This window comes from Gouania willdenowi, chromosome 16 (genome assembly GCF_900634775.1).
Source record: "Gouania willdenowi chromosome 16, fGouWil2.1, whole genome shotgun sequence".
Classification (NCBI taxonomy): domain Eukaryota; kingdom Metazoa; phylum Chordata; class Actinopteri; order Blenniiformes; family Gobiesocidae; genus Gouania; species Gouania willdenowi.
The window spans coordinates 19,857,841-19,876,468 of NC_041059.1; the positions used below are offsets into that span (position 1 = coordinate 19,857,841).

The following is an 18,628-nucleotide window of genomic DNA, read 5'->3' on the forward strand; positions in this document are numbered from 1 at the left end:
ATGTTCAGGGGAAGGTCTGGGTGAGGACGCACTTAGAAATCCATCTAATTGTGCTTTTTAATGCTGTTGTGAGAGGAAGCAAAAGCAGCAACTCGTTAAACAAGTATTTTCAAACATAATGAGCTATAAAAAAAAAAAAAAAAAAAAAAATATATATATTGATATAAGCGGTATTGCAATTTAATATATATTGCCAAAATAAGAAACTTGATATATCTTGAATCTCGATATATCGCCCAGCACTAGGTATAGCCTTACTGGCACTATGAAGACCAGGTGCTATAACATAGAAATAACATTAGATTAGAAGGTATTCATGTTCACATTTGCATATGTTTATTGCCCATGACATCATAGAATATGCAGGGCTTTAACCAACTACTACTCTGTACTGTCAGATAGTAACTAACTGTAACTACTGAACAGCTCCAGAGTCTGAATGTTGTTTTAATAACTAACTAGAGCCCTCAGAGCGTGCAAAGAGCTGAACATAGGGAATCATCATTCAGTATGTTTTCACACTTGTTCCTGTATCCCGTTTCAGATATTTCCTGAAAAATGTTCACACATTCCTTGTTAGAGGTAACTAGAAAACAGGAAGCTAAGGAAGGGCGAACTGTAATTTTCTATTGTGTGAATGTAAAAATAAACCATCATTTCACATTCAGAAAAAAAAATCCAGTAAGTTCACAACAAATGATCTGTGACAAACCGTAAATATGTTGTACTTTAATGTACTTCCCTCTCTCTCACCCCAAACACCAGAAACACCCTCAACCACCACAAGCCTTTTTCTTAAAACTTGAACTAAAAAGAACATGTTCCTTCTGTCATTTTATCTGTTTCTTTACTCCCCATCCTTCCATAAATAGTTATTTAGCAACAAATCGATTATTTCGTGGATGTATTAGGATAAATGTTTAGACGCAAACATTTACACGATGGTAAACAGACTTCAACATTTACTTACTTTGTTTTGTTTTTTTTTCACATTCACAGATTCTCTGCTACCAAATATGTGCAGCCCTCTCCTCAGTAGCTACTGCCAATCAAAAAATGAATTAATTGTTCATTATTCACATCAAGATCTTACCAACAATACACACTGCTTTTTGCCCCGAGCCATTCATTAATCTGTCTTTTCACTGGTTGAAAAGGAATTTACCACTGGGCATAACAATGGCTCCCTCATAAACCACCTGAGGTTCAGATATAGAATACTACAACACAAAATCTGAACGTGCCAGTCCACCAACTTTCCATCTTTGTTTCACAGCGACGTCCGCACTCTCAGATAACAATCAAACAAGAGGCCCTGTCACTTCCTGCGGGCCTGTCAGGTACCATCTCCCTCTGAACACAAACTCAGACATGTTTGTTTTTGCGCAGGAGGAAGTTGTTTTTTGTTGTTGTTGTTGTTGTTTTGCAGATAACATTAAAAAAAACACACATACACAGGGTGGGTTTGATTTGAGCTCTGGCTCATCCACAGCTCTTGTGGTAGTGCCAGTTTAGCCTAAAGGGTGATGGCTCTCCTCCAGTCCTCAAAGGAAACATGACAGACTCACTGGCAAGAGGCCGACATGAATAAGCCAACATGTCATACCCCCCCCTCTCTCCTCCCACCAGCACAAAAACTAGACACCCTCTGAAGGACCTTTGGGAAAGCTACGTTTTGATAACTGCCTCTCAACTCATTTTCCTCTTGTTGCTTAGGTATGTATCACCTACCATAGCCACATGCTAAAAAGGGGGTAACCATGGGTGATCCCAGTCTATGTCTCTGTGTTGAGGTGTCCTTGGGCAAGACATTAAACAGTGAGCTTCTCCCAATGGTTGACTAAGTGTCTTGCATGGTAGCTAAGTCCCATTGGTGTGAATGGATGAATAAACTAATATTGTGAAGTGCTTTGAAGTGGTTATAAAGCACTATAAAAAAACCAGGTTCATTTACCATTTTACATTTAAAAATACTCTTTAATAACAACTTAACTTACTGTATATTATAGCGAAGTCCTTGAATTTGTTCATTCCTGGCTATTTTTTGTTTTGGTTTTTGAGGTGTACTCAAATAATAAAATCAACAAAACTCCTCCTTTTCCTTTGAAGCATTAATCACTATTCAATTTCTTAACAAAACTATTATACTTATCATTTACACAAATGAAAATCAACAGAAAGCACCTGAGCTAAGTCCAAAACCGCCGCTATTCTCAATAAACTACACCAGTACTTAACTAATTATTAGATACTAACTAATTATTGTCTTTGAACTTCACTTCCGGATCAGGTGTACAACACTAATTACACCCCACTCGTGGTTTGGATGAATAATGTCAACATGAATCATGGTTCCTACACTTGTAATATGAGGAAACATAAGTCAGAGTCATCTAATGGGTATAAGCTGCTTTGTTTACCGTAAAAGATTCTTACGTCCGCCGCTTTCTTGGTTATGACTGCATCATCACTTTGCGGTAAAAAGAGTACAAAGAAAAAGAGGCGGCAGGCTCGTAAGGTTTACATTTGTTGATCCACTTAAAGAACTCAACCCTTCTTTTCTAGCCTAGACTCAGGCTTTTTTTTTTTTTTTTTACTTGTAATTCACTCAAAATTCAAACTCCAAGCAGTGGAATAACATAATAATGACTCAGAAAGTGAAGGCACAGATTCTCTCTAGTGACTTGTCTATCGCTAACTGCTTTCCTCCTCTCACACGTGAAATTAGACGAGTAATCACACTCAGAAATAAGAGGAAAACATGCACTGTGACATGAGCCTGTACTCACCTGTATATTTATTCCACTGACAGCTTCACAGGTTTAACGTCAAACCTCCCACTTAAGTGGACTGAATCAGAATAATTGCATTATATGGAATCATTTAGTTTCTGCTATGTCGTACATGGTGAAAAATGTGATTTAATATTTACAATGACATAATCCCCAAAGGCAGCCATGAAGCTGCGGGGCGTTCCTCACTTTTACATTGATTGTGCAAAATAAATAAGAAACAAAAAGTTATGAGTGTCATAAATATGCATCCTCTACATTGACACATTCATATTCCATCACCAGGGTCGAGCACAGAGAATTGAAGAAATGCTAATGTGTCTGCAAGCTTTTGCTCTTTGGTTTCCATGTTATTGATATTCCTGCTTAGGGTCCATTGGGACATTACCTGCAACTAAATGACACCGGCATTATCTCCATGCAAATGTGTTCCATGCAAAATGTTCAGGCTGAAGTCACTAATCTACTGCCTGACAAAGATGGATGTTGATTATTGGCTTCCTCTGAAATAAGGAATAGCAAAAAAATACATTTATAGGAGTTAAAAACCAGCTTTAAAGCTATGTGTGCACAAATTGATTTAGCAGTCAATAGATTTTTCATAGTCGATTCATTTTCTTCTTTCGTGTTCTGAATCACATCCAATTTACGTAAAGATGGTGGATTCTTTATGCCTTCAGAAAAGCAAAACTCCAACTCAATTCGTCTGAAGTCCAGCTTGTGTCAAAACCATCTGCATCCTCAGCCCTTTTTTTTTCTCCATCCAATTCATTAAATGCAAGAAAGCAAAAGAAATCCAAATGTGGATGAGCACATTTACCCTGTAGCAAAACTTTCAATAAAAAACTTTATCTTGGGTTGGCAGAGGGGTAAACAAAGCACAAAATGCCCAGCACGGTTAAAACAACTTGACATAAGTTAACAAAGCTGATGTTCAAGTCATTTCATGGAGCCGCTGCTGTGAGGGGAAGAAAACATTTGAATGAAAACTGGCAGCGAGAGCAGACGTAACTGCAGGGTAGCTGGCACTCTCTCCCACACATCAACAAACAAAAGGCACGGATCTTACGAGTGGAACAGGTAATGCTGCTGCTCTTCAAGGGTGTGAGCTGGGATTGAAATTTCAAGAGCAGCTGCTTTTCAAACCTAAAAAAAAAAAAACGAACAAAAAACACTGGATTTTTGGATTCAGTTTGCATGGCCTTATATCTGAGGTTCATGCGTGAGTCAGGGTTGGGGGTCAATTATAATTGTTATTGTGTAATTCATAAAAAAATCACAAATATGGTGTAATTATTTTGTAATTTTAAAAATCTGTTGCTGTCATAATTGTAATTAAATTGTAACTGAGTTTAGATAATCTACTTTGTAATTGTAAATGCTGTGAAAATTCTGTAAAATCTGTCTATTATAATTTAGTCCGAAATTGAGGAACCATGTTACAGTTCTATGTACAGATGTAGTTATTAATTATTATTATTATTTATTAATTATATCAAGCTTTCCCACATTTTACCATTGAAAAAACAATTGAAATCTAGGTGTATACTGCCACAAAAAACTCTCAGACACCCACACCAAAAATATTAAAATCTATATTTTCATTGATTAGGAAGCCTAACAAGGTAATCAATAGATTGGAAAGAAATTAGATGATATGTATTTGTTTTTAGTGTATTTTACATCTGATTTAGGACCCGTTATCATAAGAGATGCTAACAGAAAGCTAACACAAGAGGAAGGTTAACTTTTATTAGGTTATTTATTCCAGGCTCAGTAACTGTGATTAATTGTAACTGAACTTTAGTAATTGATAACGTAATTGTAATTTTACTTTCTGAGGATAAAAAATAATTGCAATGTAACTGTAATTGGAAAAGAAATGTTGGTCACTGTAACTGTAATTAAACATGGCTAATTGAAATTGTATTTGTAACTGAAAAATGTAATTGACCCCAACCCTGGCATGAGTACTTATACATGGATCAATAACTTAAATATAACGTATCACATTTGTTATTGATGACTCAAAACTAGACGAATAATGTAACTCAACAAATATAGATTTATTCTCATATGATTCCTTCATATACAAACATCTTTTTGTTTACCAAAAAATAAACTGTTGGGAACGGGTGAACCAATGACATAGCACAGTTATGTTGTCTACAAAATATAGTCTGAGAAGAAGTAAAGCTGGATACGAAGCACGTGAATCCGTGAAGTCGAGAGATAATCGCCGAAGTTCTCTCGTTTCAGTTTGTCTGTCCAGCTCTGCATTGGTCTCCAACACCTGAGTGGTCTTATGAGCAGGCACTTCCAGCATCTTCTGCAGATATGGAGGAAAACTTCTGCTCCTTTGTGCAAAGATTTAGTGGAACAGAAAAATAAGAATCACCCCCACAAATGCAGTTCCCAGGTTGGATTAACAGAACCTACATCAAATCACCAAAGCCTGGACTGAGTGTCAGATCACAACATCTTAAAGGGAGGAAGAAAACTGCCATTGGGGTTTATTATAATCAACTCAAAGCACATTGATATATGCTTTTACAATTTATCATCAGGGTTTGAATCTTATTTTATAATATGACAAAGCAGAAAACATAGGCTATCTTCATTGGCAGTTGGCACATTTGAGGAAAAGCTCTAATAAGGTCTGAATGAATTGGAAACATCTGCACATTTATCTCTGAATCAAGTGTCAAAAGTCTTCTCTTTGATGTCATGTGTTGAATTTAAATGATTGGCCAACTCTTGCGTCACAGCATCTTTGCCAATCTGATCGTTTCTCCTCTTCTCCATGATCACGTCCTCCAGGCTCTGAAACTCCAGAACGTGGTTCTTCTTCTCAGAGAACAGCAGTTTTAACCTGTAAGGCTGCTTTCCGATCCTTATCTCGCCTCCGATTTTGAATTCTCGTTTGCCAAAGCGGCACCAGGCAGCGAAACACTCAGAGTTCCTCCAGTACAGCTCCCTGTCCCTGCAGCCGACGTGGTCCAGGGCGTTACGCACGATGACCTCCGGAGGGAGGGCACGGTACCTGTACAGGCCGTTCACGATCCGGCCTTTCTTGCCCTGACTCACGTCAGTGAGGAAGTTATTCTTGATCTCAGCCCGATGCAAATGCACCACCTGGAAGTCCCCTACGTACACCGCCCAGTGTGGATACTGTCCGGTGGCTAAAAACTCCAGCAGGTCTCCAGGTCTGCACTTGTTTAGGAGACTTTCCGCTGTGTGCAGGGCGGCTGACCCGGATCTCTCATAGACGCACTGCTCTCTGTAGTAGATGGTGCACTCCAGCTCGTCCTGGGGGTCGTAGGGCTTCTCCTCGTGGTTCACGGAGTGGTTCTGTGTCGGAAAGTGATCCAGATTATCGTCCTGATCGTCGTCATTGTCGTTTGAAAAGATATAGGACACGCCGATCCGCGGTCCGTCATCATCCGGGTCGAACCCATTCGGATCCGACGTTGGCACCTCTGCGTAATTCAAATGCGTAAGTTTCTCCACCTGGTTCCCCATAAACGTGGACGAAAAAGGGCCCAGGGACGACCGCAGAAACAGGATCCACCTGCTCTTTGCGCTCTGACGCACGGATCTCACTGGTGATCTGTCTCCGCCATGTCCACCTGGATCCGCTTTTATCCCAATGACCAGTGACTGCTCGGACCTGCAGAGGAGAGGAACAGAAAGTGGAGCAGAGGAAGCAACTGGTCTGGCTGTGTCCTGTGAAGTTTTTTAGCTCCCAACAGGTGTGACCTGACTCACCTGTTGGCGCACAGCCTAAGCGCAGAGAATCAGCCCCACAGTAGGTGTCATGGCACTGTCCCACATAGCTCAGCCACAGGAAGCCTCTTCTGTGGTGGCCACACCAGGATCTAAACAAACAGGACTTGAGACTGCACTCCTTCCTGTGGGCTGTGCTGTGTGTGTATAAACTAGAAAACAGGGTGAGTGCGTGGTGAGCAAACTAGCCCCGGATCCTCACACTGCTGGGAGGTGTTGCCTTTTAAAGTGACAGTGCGCATTTTACGCAATTCATCTTTCATTCCAATGTACATACTTATACTATACAGCAGTGGTTCCCAAACCCCTTCAGACATTTAATCTTAAACCATGTACCCCCTACTTCTGCACACTTAAAACATATAATACCGAAATGCAGTGTTTTTCAACCTTGGGGTCATGACCCCATGTGGGGTCGCCTGGAATTCAAATGGGGTCCCCTGAAAAGTCTAAAAATTTCTAAAAAATAAAATAAATACTGAATAAAAATGTATTTTTAAAATGTTTTAATTATCATTCTTTTTCAACTTTTAACATCACACACACACACACAACAAAAATCTTAAAAAAACTGTATTCTATACTCTCAAATATAAATCTAGTTCAAATAAAATGCAGAGTAAAAATATCTGAGCTGGTGCTTATTGTCATTTTGGTCACTAATCCTGGTAACAACAAACATTATCAAAAGCTAATTCTAGACAGAAAGAAAAGACGCCAAATATGTGTGATATTAAAATGGGGTCACGACCCCAAAAAGTTGGGAACCACTGATGTAATGTCATATACAATGTAGCCCTACATTGAAATGTGTCTCTGAATTTTATCTATATAATATATAATAATAATTAAAATATATATATATATATATATATATATATATAAATGGATAATATGGATAAACATGGATAGTCTTGGCTAATGTGTAATTTGAGGCAATGCATGGAAGCTCCTGACTGCTGGTCCATTTATATTCTAGTTTCCAATTTGTATTTTTTATTCATGTACCCCCATGACAATTTGCGTACCCCACTTTGGGAACCTAGGCTATACAGGGTCATTGCAGGCAGTAAATGAACATTTTGTTTTGTTTTTTCATCCATAGATCTATTTGAGGTCATCTATTGTTTAATATTTGCCACATGTGCTTAAATTCTTCCTTTTATTTAATTATCCTACGTTTTTTTTCTCACAATATACGATATAAATCTCAATATATTTAATTTAAATAAAGTCAGACCAGAACGACAATTCTTTGTTCAATCTGATGATTCAAAATGCCACACAGCCAAATGTAATAACAAACAGCTTCACAATATGTCAATATGTGCCACTTTTGGCTTTTTCTCTAATAAGGGACAGCATGTGTGAGTGAGTTCTGTAGTGTGGCTTCTTTAGGGTAAGGTCTGGGTTACGACACGCTCCAAAATCAGTCTAACTGTACTTTTTATGCTGTTTGGAGACGTAGCAAAAGCACCGCCGTCTAAAACAAGTATTTTAATACATAATAAGCTATAAATATATATCTCGGTGTAGAGAACATTGTAATTATCCATATCGCCAAAATAGAAAACTCAATATATTGCCCAGCCCTACTCAGAGTAACTTTCCTGCAGAATTTCCCCTGTTCCAAAGTTCAGTGGTATCACACTGTGTATTGCTCTATGGTTTGAGGTTTGTATCCAGCTGCTTATCCATGGTAAACCATTCCAATCTCTTTATCGGCTGTTTTTACAGCTAATCTGAAGGCCACATGACGTGGTGTTCAGTTACTATATTGACTCTGCAGAAAATGTGTAAATTCTGCACACAGTGTCCCTGAGCAGCTGCAGACATGTTGTGTTACAGTGATATGACATGGCAGAGCTGCTGTTACGCGTGATGCAGGCTGTGATTTCAATAAACCCCTTTAGTTGCAATCATCTCTGATGATTGTGAAAGCACAAGGAAACAATACAAACAGTATGTGAAAATGTACAGTGTGGTTCGCAAAGAGCCTGTGTCAAACTCATGGTCCGGGTGCCAAATCCGGCCCTTTGGAGCATCCAATTTGGCCCGCAGGAGAAAGTGAAAATGACAGAGAAAACATGAGTCAATGTGTAAATGAAACTCATGTATTTGCAGGGCTCACAGTTTTCCCAGTGCTTGTATCGAACGATTGTTGTCATTTTTAATGTTAAACTAATTCAAAATTCTTTCAAAACCCTTCAATTTTCCTCAAATTATTACATAACATTTCCTTAATTAAATAGAAATTAGTGACAAAATCTAGAAAATTTAAAGGGAAGATCATGTTGGGACTAATATCTATCACTTAATGCTTGGATATGGTCATTTTTTTTTTTTTTTTTTACATATTTAGTATTTTATGTATACGTAGAAGTGCAAACTTTTGCACAATAATGTTGAAATGATTTGTTTTCTGGCATAAAATCTGTGATCCACTTGAGATCAAACTGTTCCGTATTTGGCCCCTGAACTAAAATAAGTTTGACACCCCTTGGCATAGAGGTTTATCTAAGAAATACACCGACAATGATCAGACCCATTTGGTTATTGTTACTGTATAATACCATTATTATTGTTGTACTGTTATAAACTACTGCACACCAAACCTGAGCCCATACCTTTAATCATACAACAGATTTATGCTTTCACAGGCATATCTTTAAGAGGTTAAATGTTCACCTATAAAGAACAAAACCTATTTACACAAAGAAAATAAACTCCAGATTAACACAAAAATCATGTAAATTGCTGTCACTTCTGTAATTGTTTGGACATTTTCAATATTGTGTTTTTGTTTCCGTCTCAATGAGTGAGACTGATGATTTATTTTACTATTGCCCTCCTCAAGAACAGCTGTTACCACCCGAAGATGTTTATCTTATACAGACATTTTTAAATAGACTAACACGTTATAAAGAGGAGGGATATGCCAGTCTGATTGATGCTTTGTTGGTGAAAAGAACAGAAATGGGTTTGTTTTTCTTTTTTTTTAAATCAATCTTTCTCAAACTATTTCCTGTCAGGCACATAATTTATGCCATTTTTATACCCATAGAAAAAAAATCTTAAAACACATTATGGTTATTTATGTGAGCAGTTTTCCCAAATGCAGTTAGATTTGTTAAATCACCTGTGACGTGCAGACAAAACATTTCCCAGAATAGTGATTCAAGAAGACATGAGTGACTCTACTGCAGCTGGAGCCTTAGTTATTAACATCTCGTGAAATGTGATTTGTGCCGAGTGACGCACTGAGTTTAGAGAATGAGAGCCTTTTCTTTTTAAAGGTTGATGCAATGGTATTAAAAGATTAGCTTTACTTAGTTTCATCTCAACACAGCCTTTGTTTGTTTCTCTTTGGAGCAAAGACCGCTCACGAGGAGGGATTTAATCACATAAGTCCATTCCCTCTGATGGAAACAAAACAATAAACTCTATACTTGTTTATCGTGGCTCTAACACGTAAACATGTTTAGCCCATTTTATCAGTGTTTACATAATTAGATTTCATTATTCTGTGCTACATTTTCACTAACAGGTGATGAGTTTGTCAGTTATCCTTAGGCCTGACTAGGTCGTTTATATTGAGCAAATGTCGCCCTCTTGTGGTTAAATCTCAACACTGCAGCGATACATTTTTAAACTCATCCAAGAATGGAATTTGCATGTAAGAGGCTGAGGCTCCAGCTCCCATGAGGCAGGTAACACACCTACGAAAATGCTTCAGAATTAGCCGTATTAAAACACAGAAAATAGCAACAACAAAAAAACCCACGTTAAATGTTTTATACTTTTATCAAATCAAATGCCTGTTTTTGACTTTGGACTTTGTCAACAGAAGTGTATCAAAGAATTAACATCAAATGAAGTGAACTGTAACAAATCTTTATTAGCTAACAAAAACGGAACCAATAAAGTCTATAATATTAACATGGATTGCTAAATTGAACACAATCCCTTTGAATAAACTAAAAGGTAAACCAAGGATTCAGCTGAACAAAGAGCCCTAATGTTCAGCAGTTAGATCTCTTTTGGTTCTGGATTTTTCTCCTCAGCATCTGATCAGGAACCAGGTCTGACTCTACCACGTTAGAGTTTACACAGCCGATCACTGGACATCTACAGGACAGAGATAGAAACAGAGGGAAATCAGTCTGTTCACATGATATCCAGACACACAATTATACAAATGATCTGCCTGTCAACCTTTCACAAGCTCCACCTTATCTATTAGAAGCAACATTAGTCCCAGTATGCAAACTGCAGAGCAGCTCATTTAATAATTAGGAGTTGGATTTAATTATATTTGTTGAATTTCATCATCATTGTATGCATATGGATAATTACTGTCTGGGCACAAATAACAAACTAATCAAAGAGCATTTAAGAGTATCTACAAACCCATCAACATACTGCTGTTTACTGTTATTGCTATGAATAAGCACAGTCACAATATGCAAATATGCAAAAACAAAGCTCATCACTGATGTTTAATTCATCCAGAAACCCATTATGTTTCTTCCCACTATCAAAACAATATTTATTTATTTTTAAACTGAAGCTGAGTCATGCTGTAAAGGCTGGATAATAGTGCAACAGCTGACTCATCTTTCTAAAAGCTCTTCAAAGGGCGGGTCTTACCGACACTTCTTTTTCTGTTTCTGTTTGGTCCTGATCAGGTCCATTATTGCTTCTCGGCCATAGTGGTGACTGCACTTCTTATTCTTCACGGGGTTCACCATCTCCTCCTGGAATGGACAAACATTACACAGGAAACAAAACCACACCACAGTTAAATCTGTCTGATAAACATAGCATGCATTTACACAGCATTCTAAACCATTGACATTACTACTGCTGGTACACGTTGAAGAACCATTATATTAGTTAATGCTTAATTAGCTCATCAAATAATTCCTCAATTAGTTTGAAATAGTCATAATCATAATATCCCAAACTAAATTAAGTTGAAAATACTTTCGCTGTTGACAAATACCTGCTTGAAACCAGTTAGCTCACATTACATTTTTAAATACAACAAACTTAACATATCATGTCTTTCTTCTGCTAAAGTAAAATACCCTCAAAGAACTGAACCTCTGTTCTAATGTTTTATCAGCCTTTGCTCTTTAAAGGGATCCTCCACTGTTTTTACAAATGTGGCCTAAAACCTTTAAAATGCCCTTATTAGACAATCTATGCCTAACAAAACGCATTATTTTTGCACAATATTCATTTTATTAACTTTTAAAACTGGGACTACTTTACCCTGTGCGCCGCCATGTTGAAATAACGTCACTGGTGACATAAATCGCCCCTTTTAGTCCATAGAGTTCAATAGGAGGTGAAGCATTCAGGATCATTTAGCAGCTTTTTTTTAGTCAACATGACTTGTGCTGCTTTGGGTTGCTCTAAAAATCAGTAAAACTTAAAAAAGTCGATGTAAACCTCTTGAAAAAATGTGGCCACAGGGGGCGACAGTTCCCACTCTGCTGTTTCGTAGACGCCATTAAGGAGAGAAGAGCATCTTGTACATGTAAATAAAGGCAACCAGGCGCGTTTTACTGATTTTTTTTAGAGCAATATAAAGCAGCACAAGTTGTCATTTTGACCGAAAAAGCTGCTAAATTATCCTGAATGTTTCACCTCCCATAGAACTCAATTGCCTGAAAGGGACGATGTCAACATGGCGGCTCACCGGGTAAAGTAGTCCCAGTTTTAAAAGTTAATAAAACAAATATGGTACAAAATAATGCATTTTGTTAGGCATAGATCTTCTAATAAGAACATGTCAAATGTTTTAAGCCACATTTATAAAAACAGTGGAAGGTCCCTTTAAGGATGTCATCTATAACTATTACTAGCACTCATACAGTCCATCAGCTACCTGTGTGAGTGGGCAGGTAAAGTTAACTTGGCTCTGGGTGACAGTGATGTCCTGGCCCAGCGCCTCCATGGTCTCTGCTGACTCATTGTTTACTGAAAACACATCAGACACACATTTGTTTGTAAAAAAAAAAAAAAAAAAATGTCCCCATCACAGCAAAACATTAAGCAATGAAAAAAGACCAAGGTCAAATTTAACAAATAGCAACATGAGACTTTTATGTGACCTGCATCACTGTCAAATAATTAAAATAAACAAATAAATATTCCTCTACAATCAGCTTTAGTCACATGTTTTCCATTAGGACACAGTGCTAACTATACCAACAGATACACAATGCCTTACAAATCAATCTCACTCAGCTAGTTTAACAATAACTATAACAATACAGTATTCTTGTTTTCTCTTCAATCACATAATCACTCAATTATTATTCTCAGAATAAGATACTGTATAAAAACGAAGCTCTGAATGTTCTTGTCTCAGCAGCAAAGTACATTAATTTATAGATTTTATTGTTAAGATAAAGCTGAATGAATGATGTTGTTATTATTTATTTTTATATTCGTAAGGTGTAACAGTCTGACGTATCTTCATAAAGAGAGACTAAAAGCAAAGCTATTGTTAGATACCATAATGATGTCACATTAATCAGAATCAGAATAGACTAATTATCTTAGGGGGAAGTTAATGTGTCACAGAGGAATTATTGTGAGAGTGAAAAAGAAGAAATTAACAGAGAAAACGTACATAATTTAAGTAAAAAGAAGATTTAAAACAAGTGAAAACATGATAGTAAATATAATACAAATCAGAGGTGAAAGTAACTAATTACAAGTATTCACGTTACTGTAATTGAGTTGCTTTTACAGGTACTTGTGTTTTTTTGAGTATATATCTAAATCAGTCATTTTACTTGTACTTAAGTACGTTTTAAAAGAAGTAAAGTAATTTGTTACATGTCTACACCCAACCGTTACTGAGGAAATTATTATTTTTTGTTTTGAAATGACTAATGGACATTGTGAAACTAATAAAAAAATCAAATGACCAGACAACAATCAAATGCATCACATCATAGCCGACCAATCAGATTTAACGTAATGTACGGGGCCAAAACAGTATTTAATGCAGGTTAGTTCATAAACGTAGCTATACTTAAAGCCTTACATTCTTTAGAGTTATTTTATCTTTTAAAAAATTGTACATTTTGACAAACCTTTTATTTCATACAGATGCCTTTCTGGAAAATAAATGAAGTTCCAATTGTGCAATATTGGGTCTCTTCCTTTTTAAGTTTATACATGAGATGTTTATTGTATGCAAGGGAACCGTACCAAGATTTACTACCAAAGTGGGGGGTCAAAGTAACTAGTTACTTTTACTTTGAGTACTATTTAATTGAGCTACGTTTTACTTGTACTTAAGTATTTTATGCATGACTTCCTTGTACCTGTACTTGAGTAGGATATATTAGTACTCTTTACACCTCTGATACAAATATATACAAGTATAGTGAGCCATCTACATACTACACAATACAATCCAGAAGCTGTTTATTAAAGTGAGGAGTTTTGTGTCTCCCAGGGGTGTTTACCTTCCTGGGAGGAGTTTCTGATGCCATCGTTGAAGGCCACCACTTTCTGATGATTGGACAGATCAGCGTCAGAAAGTTGAGCCACTCTCTGTGTGAAGTGCTCCTTCACTTTAGCAGACAGACTGAACATAGCCTCTGGTTGCTGTGTTCTAGCCTACAAATGGAAAACAAAGTAAGTTAGACGCTTTTATTGATCCAACATTTAGTTAGATTCTGTTTTATCTGTGATTTAAATTTAAAAAAAAAGCTATTAGGAAAGCTATTAAAGAACTGTTGTGGGAGATGCAAGAATCAAATTGATTTCACCTCTTCACCTCGCTTTATTTGTTCATTTAGGTGTTAAACACTTGGATGGTCAGACGATGCTCACCTCAGCTGTGACTTGCTGCACAGTATCAACAAAGCAGTTAATCTCCCTGTCCAGCTGGGCACACTCCAGCATCACGGCCTTCAGCGCCTGGATGTCTGGGTGATCTCCTCCATCTCACAGAGGCAAGAAAAGGCTTCAGGTTATTTTCTCACATCATTATTCAACCTAGGGCTGCAACAATTTCTTCTAGTCCTTGAATGCCTCGATTACAAACAAGGAATAAGGAATTTTCTGCCTCGAAACCTCATTTATTCATCTTTTTTAAATTGTTTTTAATTGTTTTTTTTTTTTTTAAACCATGCCTTCATTTGTCACATGTAATTTAATCTTTTCTAGGGGTGTCCCGATCCAATATTGATATCGGATATCAGGATTTTATCGAACTGCATCTAAAATCTCCGATATAATAGTTATTGGTTTTTTGAATTTATTTTTTCAATATCTTCCATTTTATTTTTTAAATGTATTTAATTCAATCATAGAATATTCTTACTCTAAAAGGTTAACTTAATTATATGTAATCCATTGGTTTTTAATAAATGGGTCTATTTTTTATATATATAATCAAGCCTTTTCTAACAACCACACTACAAAATAAGTAATACAAGTATGCATGAGTCGTGCTGATACCGCATCGGTTCGATATCGGCCGAGATCGGTATTGTATCGGATGTGAAAAAGTTGTATCGGGATATCCCTAATCTTTTCACAAAACAAATATGGATATTTTTTACTTTTTCTACTTTGCATTATACATAGAAAACATCTGGAAAATATTCACAGCACTTCATTTTATCCACATTTTGTTATGCTAGCTACAGCCTTATTCCAAACTGTATTACATTAAGACCTTTCCTTAAAATTCTACCCAAATTTTATGATCCCTATGTTCTTTGTCCTTTTGTATATTGTTTTGTGTCTCGCCATGTCTCATTGTTAAGTGTGACATTTTATTACATCAACCTGGCTATAATCTGGCATATTTACATTTTTTTGAATGTTCATTAATATGTACTGTCCCTACTTAAAGAAATAAATAAAAAAAAATAATAATAATGACAATGTGAAAAACTTTTTTTATTTAAGACATTGTTCTAGAAAAGGAAACAAACTGGTTGTTATTATTAAGTGATCTATACTATTGTCTGTTTTATATTTAAAATTTAGCTTTAATCAAGCAAAAGTATATTACATCCGATTACTCAATTAAACGCGGGAATAAAGGATAGAATTCTTGATTTACAAAATATTTGAGAGCTGTGGCCCTATTTCAACCATTACACATTAAAATGAACTAATATGAAGAATTTGTAAAATTCGAATTTGGCATTTTTTATGTTTATACTCACAAATACATTTCAATATTGATCCTATCTTATTTAAATACAACTTTTTATATTTTTAAGACGATTTGATTGATAAAGGTACTTGTAAAGCAAAGATAAAAAAATAACAATGGGTGTTTCATATTGCTGTGGTGGAATTTGGAATTCATTTTCATTTGTTTGTTTCAAGCAGGGACAAGAAAGAAAAACAAAAAGGAACAAAGAAACCCAAACAGAGAAAACAATCAAAGATGTTCAAAATAATATATACATATATATACTGTATATATACAATCCATGTACACTTATAATTAGAATATGTTTGCTCAAAAAGGAATGGAAAGAAGAAAGACACTATTTTTGGAGAATTGGTAAAATTGCGAAACACATCTTTTTGACCCTGCACTGTTTCTGACCTTGTCATGGCTTGGTGCACATATATTGTAAATTTGTAATCACTTAATTAAATCGTTTTATTGAACTTATAATGTGGGAAGCTCTTTTCGGCAAATGTGGGAGGAACCCCAGCCATCCGACTGAGCTAATTTTATTAATAATATTTTGTTTTTATTCAACTTGAAAAACCAAAAACACGTACATGACCAATCTGTGGTTCACAAGTAAAATCAGAATGGTCTAAATGATCAGTTTTGGAATATACAACACTGGGCGACTGTTGAGTTTTATTTTAAATGCATTATTTCTAAAAGCTGCCTTTTATAGAAAGTGTCTATTTGTACGGTTGCAGTACAGACAACCCCCTGTGCTATTAGTACACGTACGTAGCGTCTAGGGTTAGGGTTAGGTTATAATCCTATATCGCAACAATTTTTAGGGTTACGGTTAGGTTTAGTCTTGGTCACGTGACCTAAAATGGCCAATGAGGGACGCTGCGTGCGGATCGAATGTAGATATAATGTTATGGCAACCGTACGGATAGCCACCGCCTTTGTTATTCAACATCCTTTGATGTGTCATTAGTAGGAATGTCCCGATCCAATATCGATATCGGTCCGATATCAGCCTGAAAACGTATATCGGATTCAAATTTCCGATTATTTTTTTTCCCCAAATAATTTCTTAATTATTTTTATTCAACTGTAGAATAATGTAGATATTATGTTGAAGGTTAAAATGTATGTAACCAATTGATTAATAATAAATGGGTCAGTTTTTCTCATACCTACTGTTGCTGACTATTAATCTCTGTCTGAGGAACATCACTTGATCAAGCCTTTTCTAACATTCCACACTACAAAATAGGTATTTATTTATTTATCAAAGAAGAAGAAGGAAAAAAAAGTATGATTCATGCTGATATCGGATCAATATCGTATCAGCTGATACGCAAGGCTGCAATATCGGTATCATATCGGAAATGAAAAAGTTGTATCAGGACATCCCTAGCCATTAGTCTCCTTATATGTATCTAATGAAGAATACATTACATATTGTACTTTGATTGTATTTTTTACCTTTTCTGTTCAAAAATTTGTTACAACACAGGTATAATTACATGGACCATGTGTTCACCTCATCCCAACCTGTCCTTCATTTATTGAATGCATGTATCGTTGTGTATTTGTGGTGGATGTGGATTCATTTTAGCACCAGTGTTTGAGCAGCTTGTCCAACATTATTTTTGTGTCATTGTAATTGCTAACACACACACACACACACACACACACACACACACACACACACACACACACACACACACACACACACACACGCACACAGGAATCGTCTACAAAGTGAATAATTACCCTGAGCCTCGGACAGGTCCATGGCCACGTCTGTCACTATGTCCATACCCGTGTTTAGGTCTGCTTGGCAGGACTTGAGGCTCGACAGAGCTCCGTGAACAGCACTCAGAGACATTTCAACCTAACACAAGGCAACACATTCACCAACTCAGTCAGCACTCTAACTGATAACTAATAACCTACCAGTCTGACAGTTACCACTGTAACTGTCAGACTTCAAATACGCACTTAAATAAACTTTTAAACGCCTTTGACGAGTTGAAATGAAGACACAAATGCCCGCGTACCAAACAAACGACAATATTGGCTACTTGCTACGTCACGTCCGGGTTCATTTTACATTTCAAAGTAAAAGCCTTTGGGCTCTTTCTGCAGTATCGTGAAATAGATATGAATATGACCATTTGAACTATAGAAAGAATTCACGATACGATAGATGATTATTGGTACACGGTAACGATGCAATATTTTTGGAAAGAGGTAAGAAAACAACCAATGTTTTACTTGACTTTTAACTCAATAGTAGTATAAATAAAATACTATTTATAATAATAAAATAAGATCATTATTTCCTATTTAAAGTGCAAAAAGTGCCATTTTGCTAAACAAATGTGACAACAGAGACTGACAACTCATGCCAGTCGAAAATTAAAGCTTAAATTTCATCATCATATTATTAAAAAAAATATTCCCATCTGTGCATGAATTTTACATAAAATTTCTAAAACATCAACATTCCCATTTTTAAGATACTGACATGTTCTTTTTCAACAATATTACAATGTCTACATTTACTGGAAACAATCAAGACCTTTGGACATTGACTGTATCTCCTACAGTTTAAAACTCATGTTAGTTTTTTTCAGATCTTATAAGAATGGAAAGTTTCACTACTACGCCCATGAAACCTCTCTAACCATCAATAATAGATCTGTGACGTTTTATTATTAGGATATATAATACTGTATATATATATATATATATATATATCCTCGCTCAGAAGAACACAGACACATCAAGTCTATTAAATGGCTAACACAGAGAAAGTCAAACAAACCTTTTCTTCTACAATTCAGAGAAAACCTTCAGCACAAAA

The 18,628-nt window shown here is 36.2% G+C and overlaps 2 protein-coding genes across 3 annotated transcripts; both read right to left on the reverse strand.

The window, feature by feature from the left end:
- Positions 1-4,839: 4,839 nt before the first annotated feature.
- On the reverse strand, positions 4,840-6,786 carry lratd2b (LRAT domain containing 2b). Its single transcript, XM_028470894.1, has 2 exons — positions 6,561-6,786; positions 4,840-6,462 (listed from the first exon to the last, which is right to left on the reverse strand). The coding sequence occupies exon 2, from the start codon at positions 6,312-6,314 to the stop codon at positions 5,490-5,492; it is 825 nt and encodes a 274-aa protein (XP_028326695.1). The 5' UTR covers positions 6,315-6,462; positions 6,561-6,786; the 3' UTR covers positions 4,840-5,489.
- A 3,670-nt stretch (positions 6,787-10,456) lies between these two features.
- Positions 10,457-17,932, reverse strand: nsmce2 (NSE2 (MMS21) homolog, SMC5-SMC6 complex SUMO ligase). Of its 2 annotated transcripts, none has more exons than XM_028470953.1 (7): positions 17,761-17,932; positions 17,533-17,653; positions 14,442-14,554; positions 14,072-14,225; positions 12,475-12,566; positions 11,229-11,335; positions 10,457-10,706 (listed from the first exon to the last, which is right to left on the reverse strand). In XM_028470953.1, the coding sequence occupies exons 2-7, from the start codon at positions 17,645-17,647 to the stop codon at positions 10,601-10,603; spliced, it is 687 nt and encodes a 228-aa protein (XP_028326754.1). In that variant the 5' UTR covers positions 17,648-17,653; positions 17,761-17,932; the 3' UTR covers positions 10,457-10,600. The 2 variants fall into 2 exon arrangements, with proteins under 2 accessions (XP_028326754.1, XP_028326752.1); XM_028470951.1 differs by having other exon boundaries at positions 17,716-17,869.
- Between the last annotated feature and the right edge of the window lie 696 nt (positions 17,933-18,628).

Coding starts and splice junctions, on each gene's coding strand:
- lratd2b (XM_028470894.1), bottom strand. CDS start 6,314: ATGGGGAACCAGGTGGAGAAACTTACGCATTTGAATTACGCAGAGGTG.
- nsmce2 (XM_028470953.1), bottom strand. CDS start 17,647: ATGTCTCTGAGTGCTGTTCACGGAGCTCTGTCGAGCCTCAAGTCCTGC. Junction 14,555..17,532: donor GGACCTGTCCGAGGCTCAGG/GTAATTATTCAC, acceptor TGCCTCTGTGAG/ATGGAGGAGATCACCCAGAC. Junction 11,336..12,474: donor TTACCTGCCCACTCACACAG/GTAGCTGATGGA, acceptor TGTCCATTCCAG/GAGGAGATGGTGAACCCCGT.